Source organism: Maniola hyperantus, chromosome 15, assembly GCF_902806685.2.
Source record: "Maniola hyperantus chromosome 15, iAphHyp1.2, whole genome shotgun sequence".
NCBI lineage: Eukaryota > Metazoa > Arthropoda > Insecta > Lepidoptera > Nymphalidae > Maniola > Maniola hyperantus.
In genome coordinates, this window is record NC_048550.1 from 12,873,213 (window position 1) to 12,890,081 (window position 16,869).

The 16,869-nt window shown below is 37.6% G+C and overlaps 1 protein-coding gene across 3 annotated transcripts in view; it reads right to left on the reverse strand.

Annotated features, from left to right (window-relative positions):
• Camta (Calmodulin-binding transcription activator) overlaps nucleotides 1-16,869 on the reverse strand; it is a 202,377-nt gene that overhangs the window by 17,737 nt on the left and 167,771 nt on the right. For all 3 annotated transcript variants that reach the window (XM_069503606.1, XM_069503604.1, XM_069503603.1), the window contains 9 exons: nucleotides 6,503-6,647; nucleotides 5,796-5,842; nucleotides 4,687-5,718; nucleotides 3,399-3,642; nucleotides 2,864-3,087; nucleotides 2,134-2,403; nucleotides 1,561-1,751; nucleotides 1,128-1,262; nucleotides 211-305 (listed from right to left, as the gene is read on the reverse strand). In XM_069503606.1, the coding sequence (XP_069359707.1) occupies nucleotides 211-305; nucleotides 1,128-1,262; nucleotides 1,561-1,751; nucleotides 2,134-2,403; nucleotides 2,864-3,087; nucleotides 3,399-3,642; nucleotides 4,687-5,718; nucleotides 5,796-5,842; nucleotides 6,503-6,647 (2,383 nt within the window). The remainder of the gene's footprint in view (nucleotides 1-210; nucleotides 306-1,127; nucleotides 1,263-1,560; nucleotides 1,752-2,133; nucleotides 2,404-2,863; nucleotides 3,088-3,398; nucleotides 3,643-4,686; nucleotides 5,719-5,795; nucleotides 5,843-6,502; nucleotides 6,648-16,869) is intronic.

Sequence of the window (16,869 nt, forward strand, 5' to 3'; positions counted from 1 at the left end):
AAGGAAGTTCTTCACAATCTAAAAACCGCTGACAATGTCAACAAATCTCAAGATTAAAATATATTATGAACGCAATCAGTAAATAAAAATTGGAATCAAAATATTTCGATCTTCCAAAATTTAGGCGCCGTGCCGATGAAAATAAATAATTGTTTGCAAATGAAAACTGAACTCTCTAGAAAGGTAAATAAGGTATTGATTTAAACTTACAGAGAGCAAGGTCCATACGTCTCCCAATTTTGGAGTCTCCGAGACTGTCTTCTGACGTATCAGAATCAAGGGGTAGAGACATGCTTCTTTCCCACCTGCAATTAATACAAATTAATAATGGTACAACAAAGAATATAGATATAATGCAAATAATATTTGTTTGAAATAAATGGCATTTACAATTACAACGCAGTATGATGAAAAATTATTGCAAATAAATAATTAAACATAATTCTGAACAGGATAAAGATCATTTTTTCAAATCAAGATTTAAGTATTTTCTAATATAAGATACAGGACATAATTTGTGTATTTAGTTTAGAGATTTGTCAATAAAAGAAATAGCCACAATGCCCATTAAGTAATGCAAAGATTATAACGTGCATTAAAAATCTTGTTTGGAATAGCGTATTTACAGCCGTGTAAAGTCAAGTACCTACCACGTAAAACGTGAGCGTAAAAGTATGGTGATACTTTTCGGGCGCGTACTAACCTTCTATCAGGTTGTTATTCTAAGCGTATTATAATTTACAGTGCATAGAGAGCTCCACTTGATGAGTATTGTAGAATTATTGTTAGTAGTTATTGTGAGTTTATAATTCCGTGGCGTTACCCGGTTCAGGGTACCAGCTGAAAATCAGCGTTGTATGTTCTTGTGCATCAAGGCATACAGCATAATACTGAGTTGTATCACATACGTAATAATACGGGTTGAATCACACATGACAGTTTGTTCCGGCGCTACTTTTGCTTGTTCTCAGGTGGGAGAAGCGCCGGAACTAGCTCTTAGTTTTAAGATGTGATGTGTGGCACAGTTATGTAAATAAACGTCTTTTATTTTCTTTCTTTCTTTTTTTCTTTCACTTTCTATTTTCATCTTAGTGAAAAATCTACGGGAAAATTGTAATATTCCTTACCTTGCAGAAGAAGTTTCAGATTTGTCAATGGCAGAGCTGGATCGAAACGCATCAGCCATATTGATACCGCTGTCTATTGAGGGCCGTTTAACCAAATTGCTCTCCAAGCTGCCCGACCGGCTCTTTTGGGATAAACTGAAATGGTAACAAAAATATTCTTATATTTCAGTTTCCTCTACCAATATCTTATTTTCCATTATAGGTAGTGTCACTTGACTGAAAAAATACCGATCACTTTCATCAATTTTTCTTAGAAAACAGTATCTGAAGCAATCCACGTGAGTCTCCATGCACTAATATTGTGAGTAAACCTGCATGCCTATGGGTTCTCCATGTTCTCAAAGTCTGCCAGTCCACACTTGGGTAACGGACTAAGCTCTCATTTTGATAGTACTCAGTAGTGGGCCGGAGACGGGTTAATCATGATGATTACCTGTGAGGTCTCCGAAACACAGCGTCCCCAGTGGGCGGATGGATGCGGTCGAGGATGGCGGCGAGGCGGGAATGCCCCGCGCGGCGAGCGGCCGCGGCAGCCGCACGCGCACCTGCCTCGCGCCGCGTGCCGGCACTCCAGCGAGCTAGCACCACTGCTGTCTCCACGTGACCCTCTACGCTTGCTACCATCTGGAATAACAAAAATTTAATGTTTTTTTATTACCAAATTGGTTAGTAGGTACTTGACAAACATGTTTGATGAAAAAAATGTGTTCTGGGTAGGAGTTTCCTTGCTTCGAAGATGTCTATTTACTCTTCTCTTGAAGCAACTTGAACAGAAACAGAATCAGAAAACAAGGACGCCGGAAGGGCGTGTCAGATTTTAACGGTTTGCAGCATAACTTAATGGAACTTGAATTATAAATTGTGTTAAAGTGTTATAAATTATAATGAATACTAAAGTGACGGCTATACTGGGGAAGGATATTGCATGAAGGTACAACATATGGAAATGTTTAACGCAGAAACCTGTCCAGAAGAAAGGAAGAAAGAAGAACTCAAAATGACTTACCAAAGGAGTACAATTATCGCTGTCCCTTGCACCCAAATTGACCTCCTTCTCCAACGCTAAACTGTTGTCATCCTGCCTCCATCGTAATAGAACGGTAGTCAGCTTCGTATACCCCAAAGCTGCAGCCAAATGTAGAATTGTCGAGCTGTCTTCACCAGGCTCTGTAGTGAAACCTTCAGAGTTGCCAAAGGATCGTGAGCTTAGGGAATGGCAAAACGTCACCAGGCGATCTTCGAATTTTGGATTTGAGTACAGTTGCATGTCCTCAATCTGAAAAAATAATTTAGTTATTTGAGAAAGCAATATTTTTAAATATAAAATGGTGAGATCAACGACATAGCTTGAGTTTTAGACCTAACAAAAATCTCAGTAATTTTTTTTATAATATTGGTTAATAAAAATTAAACTAATGTCAGGTCATAAGCGTAAAAAACTAAACTTACTAAGCCTAAAAAATATAATATTCTCCTATTTTATTTGACCTAACAAAGTTTTTGTATCATCTACTACTCTTATTTTACATCGAAGACCATAATAATTACCGAATTGAGCATCTCGTGCTTGGAACATGACAAAATTTTCCATCTTCCATAACTTTGTTGTTAAAATATTCTTTAAAATCACCATCTTCATTTGTACTACATTATTGCATTCTTAACTTATTTCATGTTCACTTTCAATCACGTTGCAATATTCCGAAATTCACCTTTTATCCAAGGTTTAGTTTTACCTGATTATTATCATCCAGCGGCTCAATCTTCAATTGCAGTCGACCATGCAGCCGCTGCAGCCGCTGCAAAAGCGAGAATCTCCTAAAATCCAGCGACGGCAGCGGTGCAGACGCGGGCGATGACGGTGCTAAGACCGGACCGGCTTTGTATTCAAACACAACCGTGTCAGATACTACGCGACCTCCTCTAGCCACTTGTAATGCTGCGAGACCTGCTTCATGGGCTGGAATGAGAAAAATTAGAGGTTCGATTTTTAAGTCAAACTACAGGAGCATCTTTTCTAAATGGTCTGATTAATCTGTCGATAATTTTGGAAACTTTGTGATTTTTCAACTTAAATACCTACTTGAAATAAAGTGAAAACTTTCGTAAGTACCTGAAATTTTTGCAGTATCTTAACAAAATATTACTTGCAAGATTTGACAACTAATTTTTTGGCTTAAGTATTTACTTTGTTGGATAACTTCAACATTTTGCGTGTTTTCATCATGCAATTCTATTGAAAGTTCTGTATAATTAGTTAAAAATACTAACCTGGACAGTAACACCTAAGAAGACCATTCTGTACTAATATTGAGGGTACCGGAAAATTATCAAAGAGAATCGTGTACTGATCCGACGTATCCGTCCAAGGGCCAGCCACTAACACCTTCACGCCCCCTTCAGGATACGCCCATTCCGGTGAATAGTCCGTAATACTCAGGGTCCCTTCGCCTGGACTATCTGTTTGCATCTTGTCGTTTCCCTCTTCAGCAGGTGGGGAGTTACCACATAAGAGCTGTAATGTGAAGGATTAGTATTTCAAAATAGCCCTCAATATTATGCTAATTATCAAGAACTGGTCATGTGAGAGTCACAACACCGCCGCTAAGGGTAAGCCTATCTTGCAATTATAAAAATATAGGACTTCATAGCCATGATAATTGCTAAAGGTGGTCTCGAAATTTAAATAAGCTTCTGTGTAGCGATAAAAATTATTAGTGTCTGCCTATAACAACTATAATAAATTTAACCTTACGGCTGCTATACTTGGATTATTTTCAATAATACTGTGACACATAGACTGATAACCGGACTGGACGAAATTATAAAGGCTCCTTATTTTGCTACGGATCTGTAAAAGCTATGACTCAGGTTATAATGGATAAGGAAGATTTCATACGATTTATGATATTTGTTAAGTATAAAATGTATATCGCGATACCCGAGTTCGATCCCGACGAAATCATATTAGACTCTAATTAATATTTTGTAATTTGTTCTATAAAATAGTGAAGTTTGAAGGTCACGGTCGGCCATTACGATTTACGACATTACCGATCAGCTGTACAACGCAACAAGACGTTCTGTGTACCTACGGAAATAATGCGTGTGTGACGCAATAATTGTGTTAGTTTTGAATATTTTACGATTTATAGAAATCTTTATTAATTTGCGATTAGCAAATAATGTATCTGCATCAAATTCCAGAAGGGGTGAGTTGCACAGTTATTAATATCAGGTTAGGCATCACTTTAGCCTTTATAGTGGTTTTTAAATGTTGATTTCTCGATTGTCTTAGCCTCACGGGAATGCCCTTCTTGGACCCTGACCTTTACAAACCCTGAATACAGCTAGCCGAGGTCTGGTTTTGGCAGAGTTCCGGTACAAAATTAGTAAAAACTCTCCTGGCGCCTAAAATCTAGGATAAGACTTAGCCTAAGTGCATGTTTTGTATAATAAATAATTAGTTTAAACAGTTTTGTGTAGCATTATTGAAGCGAACCCGTAACAAGGTGACCAGCTTGGCTTATGTTACGTATGTAACGTCATGAATACTCACTATAGGATTCGTTGTTAAAGTACTAGGATCCAACACTTCCAGTTCAGGAAAATCACCAAGCATATCAAAAGCGTCCAAATTAACAAACACATTATCATCAACTACATGAGTAGGCGATGCTACTGCTTCACAACTTTCTATAAAGTCCATTGTATCTATTCCTGAAACCATCACGTTGGCCGTCTCAGTTGACCGCACAGCACTTCGATCTAGTTCACACGTCGGCATATTCGCCGACAAAGTTTTTTGAATATCCTCATGGGATAGTTCCAGCGTTTCATCAAAAAATCCACTAGAAGTTTCTAAATGGCCATCGGTTCCTAATAAAACTAAAGTATCATCACAATGTTCCGTATGAAGTTTACTCTCTAAGCGGTCCACTAAATCTGGATACCGGGATGGTGTTGTGGGCGCACTCGCAACTATGTGGTTCCGACTCCTTGGCTCCAGTTTTATTTTCCTATCAAAAGTATCAACTTCAACTTTCGCTTCCACCCTTTCTACTTCATACGTTGGTTCTGTGTTATTCAAATGCGTGTTCTGTTGACTATCTGGTATCTCTCTTTTTAGAACAAACGTCGGTTTATACTGTTGCCGGTACCTGTCTCTTGGCTCTTCGCAGACGAACGACGTTACCGATAATGGTGATACTAAGGAAGAATGTTGCTGGGAACTGTTGCTAGTACCGTTCAGAATAAGTAAACCTCCACCTCCTTGTATTTGCCCTAAAGATAAGAGTAAAGGTGATGACTGTGTGGTTTGCCGATGGTCTCTAGTGTACTGTCGTGGTGGTTGCGCCATGGGTCTCGGAGATGGACCTGTGGTAGACGATACGTGGTGATCGGAAGCAGGTGGTTTGGCAGTTTGGATGCGTCGTAACGGATGAGCACATGTCCTGGAATCCTGACAGGTAGAGTCAGGGCATCCACACTCCAATTGCCTCGCTAACGCTGCTGCTCTGGCAGCTCGTTGCTTCTCCATGAGTTGGCCGACAATTGCTTCCACCGTCTCCGTCGTCTGAAACATTTTCCCCTAAATTCAATCGTTTTTATAATCTGTTCCTCAGATAAATCTTTAACAAAGTATTCTATTTATTCAAGAATACATACCGAAATTTCCAAGTCACTATTAAGATCCGGCTCATCTTCGCTGAAGACTGGAAACAGAAAACATCACAAATTAGATAGAATCATCATATTTTTTGTAGTCTATTAATTCTGAAACAAATTCCACTGGGCTTATTAAATTCATAGCCTTAATGATCAACATCAATTAAGATCGTTATTGATAGAGAGTCATAAACCCTCCCTCCTCATAAATATTCAACGGGAAGGGCGAAGTTTGCTTGTCAAGTTTTAATTTTCTGTACTTAACATTTATGGGCTATATTTTGATGATTAAATTTGCAAGGCTACTTGACCAAAGTAAAGTGGCGAAATTTTTTCGACTTCTTTGTTTGCTTTCAATCAACCATTTTTATCGATTTCCTGTACTGATTTTAGCGTCTTGAATTAAATTTTAATTTTTAATCCTGATTTAAATACCAACTTTTACTAGTAACTTTGCTCTGGTTAATTGAAGGACATTTGAAATATTGATATATTAATCACAAACCCTTTTGAAACTAATTATAGGTCTTAATTATCACTGGTAATAAAACTACAAGAATACAGAGGCTGGTTTTTTTATACAGGAGCACTCTAAGTTGGCGGTCCTGGTTTTATCACCAAATCATTTTTCTTTATTACTCGTTAACTCAAGTGAAGATCATTCTAAGCCCATACTACTGGTTTCATCATGAACAAAGACTACTTACACATAGGCTTCAACTGGCTAACGAGTTCATCCTTCGTCCACTCCTTCTTGTCAGCCCACAGCGCGAGGCTGGGTGCTACTGTCGCCAGCTTGTTGTCGTCCGGGTATGGCACGTTCAGGTAGTGGACCAGCACTATGTCGGGGTTCTGAAATTGAAACCATAGAAATGTCATTAACTAAGTTCGGCAGATACATAACATAGTTTGAACCTATTCTTGTCCATCCGACAATTTATTTATTCAAAAAATTATTGAATATAAAAAAGACAGTAGGAATTTTCATTTTAGGTTCCATCTTTTACTCTAGCTAGCTCTGTCCATTTTACGGTCAGCTATTTACGGTCCATCTATTAAATCGATTTTGACATAATATTTTGTTAGAGAAATAGATGTTTGTTCCGTAATGTTTATTCCAAAAATTCCCACGGGGTTTTTAGAGAATTTAAATCCACGCTGCCGCAAGTAGGTATCTTCTAGTATTAATATATAATCGAAATTAGATGAATAAACTATTGTTTATATTATTAATCACTAGAAAATTATGGGACATCTTATAATACTTCTTAACACAACGTTTAATACCTAACCGTGAAAGTTTGAGACAGCGACGACAAAATTTTCAAGTGGGAGTGCATTCCTTGAGGAATTCCCTCGTTGCTAAAGAATCTGAAGCGTTCTTATAGGTATTAACAGCACATGTTGAAGTCTTTTCAATATATACTTAAATAGCATTCTCATAAACTAGAGTGATCTTAAAGAGAGGGGATCTTATCCTTCAGTCTTATTGCGAGTCAAAAGCTGCCTTTTGAAATGGGATGACGCGCGGCTTAGTGCGAAGCGTCGCTTCCGTACCTCTTGAATTTGAGATGTGTTAGATCTCTTAAGACATTTTACTTTATACATGAAAAATGAGAGAATTTGTTCCTACCTCTTAGAAAATTTCGACTCAGTTTCATAAGGCGTAAATAATGAGAGTTGTTATAAGTCCCGCAAATTGCTATTGCGCTTGAACCATGTCTCATCAACATCGAAATGACGTCATTTTGACGTGAGCCGAAATAAAAATATACCATCAGCTCGAAACTTCAGTCTAGTGCTGAGTGCTGACGTCACTAAAATGGCAGCGACGCGCATTAGTTTGCGGGACTTATACTAAATTACTTCTTAGCCACAGCTTCTCGATATACCTAATTTATGTTTATTGTTGTGTTATGTTAAATAAGTAGTCCGTAAGTAAGAAGTTTTTTTTTTTTACTTTTAAAGCACATGGAATATAATGTGGTTAGGTATATTATCAAAACTATCAATATATTAAACCAAACTAATAAAAATAAAGACGGTCTATTTGTTCCGCTATAACCGTAAAAAGTAGAGGCATGCAGAAGTAAAAAATTTTAAAACACGATTTATTTGTACGAAATGAAAAATATTAAGTGTTCACGGTACAATGTTTAGTGATGTGAAGAGATTTAGCGCAAGCACCCCCATTCATTACCGAGTGAAATATGAAATAACGAGCAAAGTGCGAGCTCATAAACCCCCGCGGCTAGAAAGGGGGTGAAACAGGCATTCTGAGTCGCATAAAGCCGCTCCGGCCGCCGTAACAGCTCCTAAATCGACTCGCACGCAGTTAAACTACGCGAAAAAAGAAAAACTATAAGTAAATACACAATATTTTAATTTTCAACGAAGAGCGAATGTAAAACGGAGTGCGCCGTAATAACTATCCATTTGTCTTCAAAATGGCGGCAATAAACATGGCGGAATTATTTATGTAATGGCCGCTGGACAGGGCTGCCACTCGACACGTGCGCTTTATTGTACATACAGCGGTTTTTCATTAACTCGGCTAAATAATTTGCCGTGAATACAGTGACGCGGTTTTCGGGGAGACACTCATTATTTTTGAAAAGCTTTTAATACCTAAAATAATTCACGTGGACGGTGACAAAAAAAGACGTTCAAATTAACGGTCAACTTCTAGAACTAGCATATAATATTATATAGTTTTACACGATTGCAATATCGTACGTTCTCGTACACACAAAGTCTATCAGTACCCTTATTATAAATGTGAAAGTGTGTTTGTTTGTTGGTTTGTCCTTCAATCACGTCACAACGGAGCAACGGATGGACGTGAATTTTTACATGGGTATAGTTGAAGACCTGGAGAGTGACATAATACTGACTCGATTCCTTCACTAATAGATTGCTACATTATCCCCGAGTGTTACAGGTTATAAATTATATTATTTCTGCCCGCGACTTCGTCCGCAAATTTCAAACCCCTGTTATACCACTTTAGGGATTGAATTTTCAAAAATGCTTTCTTAGCGAATGTCTATGTCAATAGCTGCATGTCAAATTTCAGCCCAATCAGTGCAGTAGTTTGAGATGTGCGTTGATTGATCAGTCAGTCAGTCAGCTTTTCCTTTCATATATTATACAGATTTTTGCTGAGCAAAGTACTAGTAAATTGCGAAATTTACGTGAGGCATGTTTATTCATCAAGGGCTAAAAATGGTTACAAAATTAATACAGAAAAATGAAATTCTGATAAAATTAATATAGCTTCAATTGGAGACAGAAGGGCTGGCTCATTTTTTGCGCAACGAATCAGCCTAGCTGTCCAGCGCAGAAATGCAGCCAGTATTCTTGGCACTATTTCACGTGGGCATGATTTGTAAAGTAATTAGATAACGCTAAATTTAAGTTTTATTGTATTATTTTCACCAAAGTTAAAAAACAGAAATGTGAGTGGTATGTGGTGTATCAGCACTGACCTAACATAATCTCCAAAGCACGAAGGGAAAGTATTGCCCTAATTCGGTATCGCCACAAACCCAAATGCCCAACCAACGTAATCGTTTGATACAACGCCGACGAAACTGGGCCACACCAATCTAGCTGTTCGCAAAACACGTAAATAAAAGCAAACATTGATGTTATATTTTATCGACAAAAACTTGCTTTTTTATCTTTTTATTAATTCGGTGTTTTATTGGATATATTTCGGAGAGTGTGCTCAGGAACTTTTAGATCTTGTCCCTCCTTAACCATTTTACCACAGAACCGCAAGACGTCGGGCGAGTTTCCATCCTTATGTCGTCGACGTCCCATCTACACGCACGAAACGTTTTGCGTCATCATTCCTCATACGCATGGCTAAGGTTTGGAATACTCTTCCACGATCTGTGTTTCCTACCAATTAAAACCCGGGTATCTTTAAAACAAGAGTGAATAGGCATCTTCTAGGTAAGCGCGTCCTATCTCAGGCCACATTATCACTTTCTTTGGCTTTTGTCCCTTAACAATATTATTTTGAGTACCACTAATTCTCTATTAGTGAGCGTTTTGGACCAGTCGTAATTATTGTACGCGAGTCGGCTGGTCGGCTATGCTGATTTCCCCGTGGACTGACTTAACATTTCAATATAGTTAGCTATTCAAAATAAATAATTCACTCCGCTAGTTATTTCAGTTTCAGTTGCCGTATTTTAAACGATTCTTGCATAGTTTTTCTCCTTATCGCCCGCTACATTTACGTTTTTGTGCAAATTTTATTTTAAAGTTTTAGTTGTTTTGTATCAAAATACAACACTTTTGATTTCTCGTCCTAAGTATATTATGTTCTTTCAGTTTAGCGTATTAGTTATTCCAAATACTTAACTATTATGCCTACTTAGATATATTTATGTTAATCTGTAATAATATTATTCTGGTGGTAAGTACCTTCAAAAACATCGATTTTCAATATTCAATCTGTCTGTAATCTATCAATAAGCTAACATACCCACATAATTGTAATTTGCAGTCAGATTACAGTTATTATCAAATAATGAAACTGGACATAAGTAGTATATTTTTATAATAATCATATTATTATTATTATCTTCTTTAGTACTTTAAATGTATAACAGGAATGATTTGGTGGAAATTGTATTACCTTGTGCTACACCCGTTTCTATTTCTAGGGTTCCGTAGGAAGGCGTTTCAGAATGAACTAACTTTGGTATAGTGCACTCAAATTAAGTCGTGGCGGGTGAATTCAAAAGTATCAACACTGGTTGGTTTGCAACAAAACATAATATTAGGTTGATCCGGCTCCTTTAAAAATGAATGGGCTCTATGTTTGGTTTATTACCCCTATTGTTTACGTGGCATGTCGAATGTAATCCTATTGTTATTGCTAATGCCAGTCTCGAGTGGAAACACGCCTGTTTATCTTGAATGCACTATACCTACTATTAAATAAGTAAGTGTGTTTAAAGTAAAAAGTTCTAAGTATCACAGACAACCCTCGTACTTCGTATCTTTATTGTTTTTATAGCTCAAAGCTAAGTCAGGCGTCGCTGCGGGCTTGGATATCAAGTGGCAGAGCATGTTTAGATTTATGACAAAGCCGATACAGAAATAAATCTTTCATATCACTACAAAAAACCCGGTCAAGTGCGAGTCGGATTCGCTCACGAAGGGTTCCATACTAACCATTTTTTTAATTGGCATGGCTGTCATTTTCAACTTCGCCATCTTTGATGTTTATTATTTGTTGTTATAGCGGCAATAGAAAATTTCAACTCTCTACCTATTACGGTTCATGAGACACTGCCCGCTGACAGACAGATGGATGGACACATAGATGAAGAGCGGAAGCTTAGTAGGGTCCCTTTGGCACCCTTATGGTACGGAACCCTAAAAACTGAATTGTATCGTTATTATATACAGTATATCGTGTGTATTGCCCAAATATGGGCAAACACAACAGACTGCAGGCAAGCCAAAGAGGCTTTCCCCAACATAGACAAACGGCAAACTAACAAACTACTCCGCCTGGACAGAGGTAAACTTAGGAAGGTGGTGGGACTCATAACAGGGCATAGCCCACTAAACAAACACCTTTTCGTTATAGGTGTCGCCGACAGTCCTCTGTGCAGGGCCTGCATGGAGGTCGATGAAACACCGCCTAGAGTGCACGGGCGTAGCAGAACAGCGCGAACGCCATTTGAGTTCCCCAACCTCACTCCATGAAGCCCTCGGCAACCTGGGCGGTCTACTCGGCTTCTGGAGCGAGCTTGGATGGCTGGAGTGAAGACTTCAGCGGGGAGGGGCAATGCACGCACAACAGACGGAAACGTTTAAATGCGGAAACGTTTAAGTGCGGAAACCAGCCCAGAGCGAAGAAGAAGAAGAAGAAGATCGTGTGTATTGTATCGTGACTATATTTTTTATGACAACACATGATCTGTTAAGTGCGATGGACTCAGATCTATCTATAGCTATATATATTGTCATGCCATTTGAAACCAATCGTCAATCGATTGTGACTGAGTAGCGCAATTACCCACCTATTCACATAACGTCGGTTAACCGGCAAGTCAAGTGTGCTGTGTACCGGGAAAATCCAGTCATACCGAATAAGCCATTTCATACGACCCTCGGAAATATAAAGACACAGCTTAGCAATCATACAATTACGCAGATAATTAATTTGCTCAGAGCAACAAGAAGGTGGAAAAATCTTAGCCGGCAGATCATCATCATCATGATTAACCCATCGCTGGCTCACTACAGAGCACGACGGGGTGATTACGTAAAACGTTGCAGTAGCGACAGCAACGCGACAGCAGTAGCAATGCGACAGTTAATTTGCTGTCTCACTTCTTCTTCTTCTTATTTTGCTTTGTGGCTATTGCTGTCTCTCTCTAGCCGCTGTTACGTGTGACGTTTGACAGCAATGATCGCCAGATTTACGCCTGTCGCGAAATGCGTAATCACCCCGCCGGTCTCCTCTCAGAGTGAGAAGGGTTTGGCCATAGTCTACCACACTGGTCATGTGCGGATTGGTAGCCTTCACACACTTTTGAGAACATTATGGAAAACTCTCAGGCATGCAGGTTTCCTCACGATGTTTTTCTTCACCGTTAAAGCAAGTGATTTTTAATTACTTAAAACGCACATAACCTAGTGGTTAGGATGTCCGTCTTCTAATCGGAGGTCGGGGGTTCGATCCCGCGCACGCATTTCTTTACTTTTTGGACTTATGTGTTACGTTTTAAATAATTATCAGAAAGATGAAAAAAACAAATTGGACCTGTATTTAACAATCACTGAGAAATAATTTATTTTAGATGTAGTCAAATACCCAATTGTAGGTATACGTTAGACTCGCGAATGTGTAAAATGTTTAAACTTTGTAACTGTGATCAAAGGTCCTAACCAACTGTGTGGTAGCTATACTATGGTACAGAGGTATGATATAACATAATATTGGTATATATTTGTGTCTCCGACATGTAAACCCGAGAGCTACATTTTTAAATTATATTAGCGACTGTAGCATATTTTTGTGAATTAGGGATGTCCGTAAAAAAATTTAAGTTTGTATCGAAGTTATAATTATTGTTTTAGACATAGAATAAATTTTTTGAATGATCTTAAAATAAGATTAAATAATGTATGATAACTTACTTTATGAATTACAAGCGACCCGCCCCGGCTTCGCACGGGTAGCTTATTACAATTTTCGTAAGGATCTAATTTCAAAAAAAATATAGCCTATGTCACTCAGAAATGATGCAGCTTTCTACTGGTGAAAGAATTTTTAAAATCGGTTCAGTAGTTCCAAAGATTACCCCCTACAAACAAACTTAACGACATTACCTCTTTATAATATTAGTATAGAAGTATAGATGAGCTTATAAACAAGTAAGCACGTGAGTCTATTGTAATATTGTCATGTAGGAAAGTTTGTGTTTTATGCGGACGTAATTTAAGGTATATGTAATCGTAGTAGTTTTGAATAAAATATAAAATTTTTATTTCATAGTTATCACCAATCCACAGACTACATGTCAATTATATAACAAGTAGTTTTCTACATTTGCCGTGAAATAAGTAGTCTTTCTTACACGACTGTAAGAAAGACTATTCTTTTTATTTGTCTAGATATTTTGCAAATGCTGTGTACACATTTTATAGATACACTAGATGATGCCCGCGACTTCGTCCACGTGTATTTAGGTTTCTCAAAAATCCCGTAGCAACTCTTTAATATTCCGGGATAAAAAGTAGCCTATGTCCTTCCCCGGGATATAAGCTAACTCTATACCAAATTTCATCAAAATCGGTTAAACTGTTGGGCCGTGAAAAGCTAGCAGACAGACAGACAGACAGACAGACAGACAGACAGACACACTTTCACATTTATAATATTAGTATGGATTTATCAGCCTGTGTTTGTTTATAAGTGTCGTAGTTTGTGTTAAATTAATGTATCGTGTGTGTTCCTAATAAATTAAATAAAAATAAAAAATAAAATAAGACTGTATCTAAATGATCTAAATAATTTATCTATCAATCTTTCTGTTTGTAAATCTCTAGCACGTGTCAAAAATATTGGAAGAAAGCTATCGATATCCGTGAACGACTGAATACTCAGTAAATCACTAGGACAGTCACAAATAGACAATGTTATGCACACGCCACAGTATCGACACCTGTTACATCGTACACACGAGTGCAGCGACGTAATAAGTAATTCATATCGTAAGTGGCACCAGTTGTCCTGCCCTACATGAAGAAATTTTATTACTCAAACATTATTTTTAGTTTATTTCATTTACTTTCATAAGTCTATCGATCTGTGCAGAGCGGAACTATATTTCCTGTGTTTTTTTTTTTAATTCAGATACAAGTTAGCCCTTGACTGCAATCTCACCTGGTGGTAAGTGATAATGCAGTCTAAGATAAAGTCTAAGATATGGTTGTGTAGAAGGCACTTCAATCAAATTACTTTTAATTAATAGTCACACTTTATTTCGCAAGGCACAAATGATACGTGTACACGTTAGTACGGTCACAGGTGAAGAGAAAGAGACAATACGTTTACAATATTGCCAGACTTAATTGCAATACGTACATTTTGATGTATTTTTAATGTTGAACGCAACACGATCACTAAAACAAAAGAAACATGGCACGGAATGGTTGGAACTATTGTTAAGTAGGCACCTAACTAACTAACCGAGACCTCATCATTGCTTTAGATATCAGGCATGAATGTTACCAAGCGCTGAAGAAAACTATCAATATCTACTGAATATTCCACATCACAAGTACAGTCACAGAAAGATACGATGTATTACACACATCGACACTTGTTAAGCAATACACTCGGATGCAGCCATGCAATTTATAATTCAGTTACTAAGAGGTGCATGACTAAGAGTAAATAGACACCTTCTAGATGTCATTGCTTCATAAGCTATCGATATCGATGGACGACTGAATATTCGGTACATCACTAGTACAGTCGCAGATAGCTACGGCCACACGTCACAAGTATCGACACCTGTTACGCGTGCTATTTATGTATCATTGCTTCATAAGCTATCGATATCGATGGACGACTGAATATTCGGTACATCACTAGTACAGTCGCAGACAGCTACGGCTACACGTCACAAGTATCGACACCTGTTACACGGTACACTCGGGTGCAGCGATGCAATCAGAAATTCTGTTAGTGCACACTAAGAGTGAATAGACATCTATGCATGTATCATTGATTCATAAGCTATCGATATCGGTGGACGACTGAATATTCAATACATCACTAGTACAGTCGCAGATAGCTACGGTGTAATACACACGTCACAAGTATCGACACCTGTTACGCGGTACAGTCGGGTGCAGCGATGCAATCAGAAATTCAATTACGCGTCGACATTTCGGCGTGAAACCTAAACCCGCCGCGGGTTCGCGGCATTTTACAAATGTCATTTTATAAATGGCGGTCATAGATACCGCTCGGCACTTGTGCTGAGGCAATAAGTAGGAATATTTAGGAACGAATGACTTATTTTTATTTATTTTTCTCACCACTCGCTCGAGAATGGTACTAATTCTGAGCACAACAAAATTTTAGAGCATTCGCATCCTCTTCTTACGTAATGTAATACGAAAAACAAAAGTTAACAGACGGAAAGACAGACTTTCACATTTACAATATTATCAATAAGTATGGAAATATTGATTTAATATTTACCTACCTATGATTGCTATACAAGATATTAAGTAACTAAGTATATAGATTTGCTATAGGTACCTTTTTAGATAATTTATAGAGAAGTACAAGAATAAATCGAGTTAGACTAGTCAACGTTGCCAAGATCTTAACCGCGAATTTCTTTCCAAATTTTAAACGAATTAGTAAAAGTAATTCGATAAAACTTTTAGCACTTAATTGAGACGACATTTAATTTAATTGCCTGTGTAACTTTCTGTAAGTTACACAGGCAATTAAATTAAATGTCGTCTTTAGGAAAAAATGCAATTAAATCATTCCAAATCACTATTCTTATTATAAATACTAATTTTATAAATGCAAAGTCTGTGAAAGGACATAGGATAATCAAAGAATTCTCACGGGATTTTAAAAAAATCTAATTCCACGCGGATGCAGTCGCAGGCATCATCTAGTCATAAATACGGAAGTGTCTGTTTGTTGGTTTGTTGTTCAATCACGCCACGACAGAGAGGTTCTACATGATTTGCATGGATAATATTATACTTACCTCATAGAGTTAAGGAGATAACCACATCACTGACTGACCTAGTTAAAGACCAGCCAGTGACATAGGTTGCTTGTATCCCGGAAAATCTATGTATGTGTGTACATATGTATATTCTTTATCGCACCACATAACCCAAATGACAGGTTACAAGAAAGAAATCTTAAAAGGTAGGTAGAAAAAGGCAGTCTTATCGCTAAATAGTGATCTCTTCCAGATAGGGAGAAAACGAACAAATGGACAATGGGAGGTGGTGTATATAATAAACCTAAATACTAATAGCTAAATAAAGTAAACCATAATAACCATAGAATCAGCCCTATTGGCTGATTCTCTTGTACACAATCTTTAAACTAAACTAAATTAACAGGTCTTAATCTAGTGTGATCCTTTTCCGCAAGCAGCATTATGAAAGGGATAGCAATAGATTTAGACGTGACATTTTAGTTTAGTTTAGAGATTGTGTACAATGGAATTAGCCACAATATAATATTTAAGGGTTCCCACGGGATTTCTAAAAAACTAAAATCAACGCGGGCGAATTCGCTAAAAAAGCTAAAAGGCTTGAAATACCTAAATCAAACCGTAATATTATTAGTTTTAGATTTAGCAGAGTCACAAAATAAACTGCTATATCGATGAATACCTTGGCATGAAATGTTCATGAATGAAAAATAACGTTTTCGCGACACTGATGCAAAAATGTTTGAACTTTTAAAATCTCAGATTCGAGCATGTAAATTAGATTAAGCCTTCGACGTTCCTTTGGTGCAAGTCGAAGCTATCCCGCCCATTTA